Source organism: Pristiophorus japonicus, unplaced genomic scaffold, assembly GCF_044704955.1.
Source record: "Pristiophorus japonicus isolate sPriJap1 unplaced genomic scaffold, sPriJap1.hap1 HAP1_SCAFFOLD_29, whole genome shotgun sequence".
NCBI classification, from domain to species: Eukaryota; Metazoa; Chordata; class Chondrichthyes; family Pristiophoridae; genus Pristiophorus; species Pristiophorus japonicus.
The window spans coordinates 2,573,684-2,579,500 of NW_027252668.1; the positions used below are offsets into that span (position 1 = coordinate 2,573,684).

General features: G+C 49.2%; 2 protein-coding genes across 2 annotated transcripts; one reads left to right on the top strand and one right to left on the bottom strand.

Moving 5' to 3' along the window:
- The first annotated feature begins 2,646 nt into the window (after positions 1 to 2,646).
- On the top strand, positions 2,647 to 3,146 carry LOC139248113 (histone H1-like). The gene has a single exon (XM_070871862.1). The coding sequence runs from the start codon at positions 2,670 to 2,672 to the stop codon at positions 3,144 to 3,146; it is 477 nt and encodes a 158-aa protein (XP_070727963.1). The 5' UTR covers positions 2,647 to 2,669.
- Positions 3,147 to 5,196: 2,050 nt separating this feature from the next.
- On the bottom strand, positions 5,197 to 5,583 carry LOC139248333 (histone H2A type 2-A-like). The gene has a single exon (XM_070872126.1). It carries the CDS (start codon positions 5,581 to 5,583, stop codon positions 5,197 to 5,199), a length of 387 nt encoding a protein of 128 aa, XP_070728227.1.
- Between the last annotated feature and the right edge of the window lie 234 nt (positions 5,584 to 5,817).

A 5,817-nucleotide genomic window follows, 5' to 3' on the forward strand; every position in this document is an offset into this window, starting at 1 on the left:
GCCCCTGACACACAGTCCCCGACTCTCCCCGGACTCAGTGCCGGTCTCTGAGCCCATCTGCGGACACGCTCCCAAAGCGCTGCGCTGCTGTAAGGAGGCTGCTGCTCGCTGCCTTACCCCGGGGCCGCGGGCTCTCCATTCCCGGCTGTTTGAAACCATCTTCTTCCGCTCACTGAGTGAATGGCGATCACAGGCAGGACTGGGGGAGGGGAGGGCGCATGCGCTCTTCTGCTCACTGGGAATCGACACAGGGGGCGGGGCTGAGCCGCGCATGCGCAGCTCTCTGCAATAATTCAGCCTGTAAAAATCAAAGTGCACTTTTCCCAATTTACTTTTATCAGAATCTGACAAAGGAACTGGGCCTGGGGGGAAAGGACAGAGAATGATTAAAGCTGGGAGCCTTGTCCCTTGGAGATGCTCAATTTGGGATCTCTCCATGAGCCCGTCTTCACAAAGCAATCCTGCAGAAACATCGGAGGGACGAGGGAGTGGGAGTGTTTGCTGGGACCGTGCAGGAGTTAATATCTGACAGAAAGAGTCCGAGATTAGTTTAAACACTCTCACTGTGAGTAATATCGAAGTGTACAATCAAGAGGTTATAGGTAGGGAGGAACTTATTACAATCACTGTCACTAATGGAGTAGTACTCGGTAAAATAATGGGACTAAAGACGGACAAGTCCCCTGGACCTGATGGTTTACATCCTGTGGTCTTAAGAAATGTGGCTGTAGAGATAGTGGATGCATTGTTTGTAATCTACCAAAATTCCCTGGATTCTGGGGAGGTCCTAGCAGATTGGAAAATTGCAAATGTTCAAAAAAGGAGGCAAACAAAAAGCAGGAAACTATAGACCAGTTAGCCGAACATCTGTTGTTGTGAAAATGCTGGAGTCCATTATTAAGGAAGCAGGAGCAGGACATTTGGAAAAGCATGATTCAATCAAACAGAGTCAGCATGGTTTTATGAAAGGGAAATCATGTTTGACAAATTTGGTGGAGGTCTTTGAGGATGTAACAAGCACGGTAGATAAGGGACAACCTGTGGATGTGGTGTATTTAGATTTCCAGAAAGCATTCGATAAGGTGCCACATAAGAGGTTACTGCACAAGATAAAAGCTCATGGGATTGGGAGCAATATATTAGCATGGATAGAGAATTGGGTAACTAACAGAAAACAGAGAGTCAGGATAAATGGGTCACTTTCCGGTTGGCAAACAGTGATGAGTTGGGTGTCACAGGGATCGGTGCTGGGTCCTCAACTATTTACAATCTATATTAATGACTTGGATGAAGGGTCCGAGTTTAATTTAGCCAAGTTTGCTGATGATACAAAGATGGGTGGGAAAGCAAATTGTGATGAGGACACAGTAGATATGCAAAGGGATCTCGACAGGCTAAGTGAGTGTGCAAACATTTGGCAGATAAGAGCATAAGAAATAGTAGCAGGAGTAGGCCATATGGCCCCTCGAGCCTGCTCCGACATTTAATACAATCATGGCTGATCCGATCATAGACTCAGGTCCACTTCCAGATGGAATATAATGTGGGAAAATGAGAGGTTATCCATTTTGGCAGAAATAATAGAAAAGAAAATTATAATTTAAATGGAGAAAAATTGCAACGTGCAGCAGTACAGAGAGCCCTGGGGGTCCTTGTACATGAAACACAAAAAGTTAGTACGCAGGTACAGCAAGTAATCAGGAAGTCAAATAGAATGTTGGCCTTTATTGCAAGGGGGATAGAGTCTAAAAGCAGAGAAATCCTGCTACAACTGTACAGGGTATTGGTAAGGCCACACCGGGAGTACGGTGTACAGTTTTGGTCTCCGTATTTAAGGAAGGATATAATTACATTGGAGGCTGTTCAGAGACGATTCACTCGGTTGATTCCGGAGCTGAGGGGGTTGAGTTATGAGGAGAGGTTTGAGTAGGTTGGGTCTGTACACATTGGAGATCAGAAGAATGAGAGGTGATCTTATTGAAACTTATAAGATAATGAGGGGGCTTGACAAGATGGATGCAGAGAGGATATTTCCACATAGGGGCAACTAAAACTAGGTTACATAGTCTTAGAATAAGGGGCCGCCCATTTAAAATTGGGATGAGGAGGAATTTCTTCTCTCAGAGGGTTGGAAATCTATGGAATTATCTGCCCCAGACAACTGTGAAGGCTGTGCCATTGAATATATTTAAGGTGGCGATAGACAGATTTTTGAGCGATAAGGGAGTAAATGGTTATGGGGAGGGGGCAGGGAAGTGGAGCTGAGTCCATGATCAGATCCGCCATGATCTTATTGAAAGACAAAGCAGGCTCGAGGAGCCAAATGGCCTACTCCTGTTCCGATTTGTTATGTTCTTATGGCCCTGAGCTGCAAGATTGCAGAGAGTACAACAGGCAAGCGAGTGATAAATGTGCGACATTGTTTCTCTCACTCTCTGACACTGTCCCGCAGTATGGGATTAATAATGCATCCGTCTCTGGTACAATATCAGTGAGAGAGGAGACTGCATCTTCTGTCTCTTCAAAGGGATCTTTCAGAATAAAACGGGACTTCACCGGTCAGTCTGGAACTGATACTGTGCATGTCTTTAAGTTGCTCTGTGTCGCCGCCTCTCGTTTCATTTCTGACCCAGCTCTGACTGTCAGAGAGATTTTCCAGAGTCGCGGACATGACTGATACTGCAGCCGCCGAAACGGCTCCTCCTGCCGCCGTCGCTCAAACCAAGGCTCCCAGCAAGAAGGCGGCGGCGGCTCCCCGCTCCGGGCCAGCCGGTCCCAAGTTGGGCGACCAGATCCTCAAGGTTGTGGCTGATGGCAAGGATCGCAGGGGAATGTCACTGGCCGCGATAAACAAGGCTCTGGCGGCCAAAGGCTTCGACGTGGAGAAGCGCGGGTCCCAGATCAGGTCCAGTATCAAGAAGAATGCGATGAATGACTCCCTGAAGCAGATCAAGGGCACGGGCGCCTCGGGCTCCTTCAAAATCGCGAATACAGATCCCCAGGGGAAAGTGGGAAAGAAGGTGAAGAAGCCAGCAGCCAAGAAATCTCCAGCAAAGAAAGCAGCAGCCACGAAATCTCCAGCAAAGGAAGCAGCAGCCAAGAAAACGAGCACCAAGAAGGCGCCAACAGCAAAAAAAAGACAGTGAAAGGGACGGCTGGGAAGAAGGCGGCGGCGAAAAAGCCCAAGAGCCCCAAGAAAGTGAAGGCGGCCAAAAAAGTGGAGAACCCGAGGGTCAAGGCCACGCCCAAATCAGCAAAGGTATGGAAAGCAGCGCCCAAAAAGTAAATAAAAAGGCAACTTCTAAACATTTTAACCCAAAAGCTCTTCTCAGAGCCACCCACGCCTCTCAGAAAAGGGCGGATCCCGGAATCAAATGATCCCTGTCGCGGGCTCAGATTCCAGATAGAAATAATTGAAAATGACCCCGGAATCCCTGATGATTCGTTGGCATTGGCTGCACCCACCCCTCCCCCAGTGTCTGCACCTACCCCTCCCGCAGTGTCTGCAGCACATCTCCCACAGTGTCTGATCTCACCCCTCCCCCAGTGTCTGCACCCACCCCTCTCTCAGTGCCTACAATAAAACACAGAGAATGGGATGTCCGGCCTGGGCCTCACTGTAACTGGAGTTTGAGTCCGGCTCCAGTCTCAGTTCCTGGTCATTGTCATTTCACAGATTCAGGAGGAAGAGTCTCTGTGAGACGGTGGGACTGGCGGCGATACCCCGCCTCATAACTCAAACCCCAAACACCAGATTCTCCAAATCAGCTGGAATAAGGTGTTTGTAAACTGCTGAACCGGTCTGTGAGAGGAGATGGAATAAGGTCTGAGATTGACAGGGAACGGACTATATAGGCGGGAATATTCCTGATTGTTAATTGTACCGGAACCTTATTTAAAAGCTTCTGGTCACTGGAAGCCTTGAATATGAATTCCGAGTCTGTAAGGGTTTGTGCGGAGCGCTGTGTATCGGTTGTATTGTGGAGAAAACAATTTGAAATTAGCGGTTGCAGAAAGCTGGAGGTGGAGCTGGAAGATCAGAGGCGGCGCTCTGCTCTGTCTCTCAATCTTGATTCTGTCTCCTCCCCTGCCGCGCTCTCTGTTTAACCTCTCACTGTCTCCTGCCCTTCCCGCCTCTCTCACTCTGCGCTTTCTCAGTCAGGTCGGAGCCAGCACTATAAAAAAGGGAGCCAGGATCAGTTGGTTCCTCATTCAGCGACAGTTTGAGTGAAGAATCAACATGTCTGGACGAGGTAAAGGAGGTAAAGGAGGCAAAGGACTGGGCAAAGGCGGAGCCAAGCGGCACCGTAAAGTGCTCCGTGATAACATCCAGGGCATCACCAAACCCGCCATCCGCCGCCTGGCTCGCCGTGGCGGTGTCAAGCGGATCTCGGGCCTGATCTACGAGGAGACCCGCGGGGTGCTGAAGGTTTTCCTGGAGAATGTCATCAGGGACGCCGTCACCTACACCGAGCACGCCAAGCGCAAGACGGTCACTGCCATGGATGTGGTATATGCTCTCAAACGGCAGGGCCGCACTCTATGGATTCGGCGGCTGAACAACTCCACCCTTTCCACCCAGCACAACACAAAGCCTCTTTTAAGAGCCACCCACCTCCTCACAGAGAGAGCAGTGACCTGGGGATGAGAGTGTGGACAGTTTGGTTGGGAAATTATTTCAGATTTTTAATTAAAGTACAGTAACAGATTTTTCTAGTACCTTAGACGACCATCGGACTTCTCAAAGCCAATGAAGTACTTTTCCAGTGTAGTGGCTGTGGGAATATGGGAATTATTAAATATTTACAAAGATTTTTATGAGATCAGGAACTCCTGGTGTACCGGTCACAATGAGCGGGCGGGGGGAATACACAGTCTTCTTTACCCAGACATTACGGTCTCCGTCTGTTTTGTATTTCTCGGAAGCCAGTCGCCCTCTATTAAATCACTGATCCGAATATCGGCTAATAGCAAACATGCGGCACGGTTTGAAAATCCACACTTCTAGATGGTTAAGCTTATAACTAAGAACGTCTGAGGCTCATTTCTGATCAGCAAACGTTCAGCGTAATGAAAGTGTATGTTAAATTAAATCTAGGACAATTGTTATCCACAGAACAGAAAGCAGCCCTTTCACAGATAGTGTGGGTGGCTCTGAAAAGAGCCTTTGCGTTATTAGATTAAATCGTGTCCGCTTTACTTGCCCTTGGACGCACTGGCGGTTTTCTTGGGCAGCAGCACAGCCTGGATATTAGGCAGCACCCCGCCCTGAGCGATGGTCACCTTTCCCAGCAGCTTGTTGAGCTCCTCGTCGTTGCGGATGGCCAGCTGCAGGTGTCTGGGGATGATGCGGGTCTTCTTGTTGTCGCGGGCCGCGTTGCCGGCCAGCTCCAGGATTTCAGCGGTCAGATACTCGAGCACAGCAGCCATGTAGACCGGGGCTCCGGCACCCACACGCTCAGCGTAGTTGCCCTTTCGCAGATGCCTGTGAACACGGCCCACAGGGAACTGCAGTCCGGCCCGCGAGGAGCGAGACTTGGCCTTGGCCCGAACTTTACCTCCGGTTTTTCCTCTCCCAGACATTTCCACAATCCACACGTTCAATGAAAGAATGAGAAACTCCTCCCACATCTGCCTTTCTTGTACCTTCTGGAGGAATGCAGGGAGCGAATTTGTGATTGGTCGCTCGGTGGTGAATTTCATTGGTCTTTTCAGGTGACCAATCACAGGCTGTTTAGCCCACCAATGAAAGTAGGGCGGAAATTACTGTCTCCAACAGTCAGAATATCGATTTTTAATTTAAAAACCCCGCCAAGA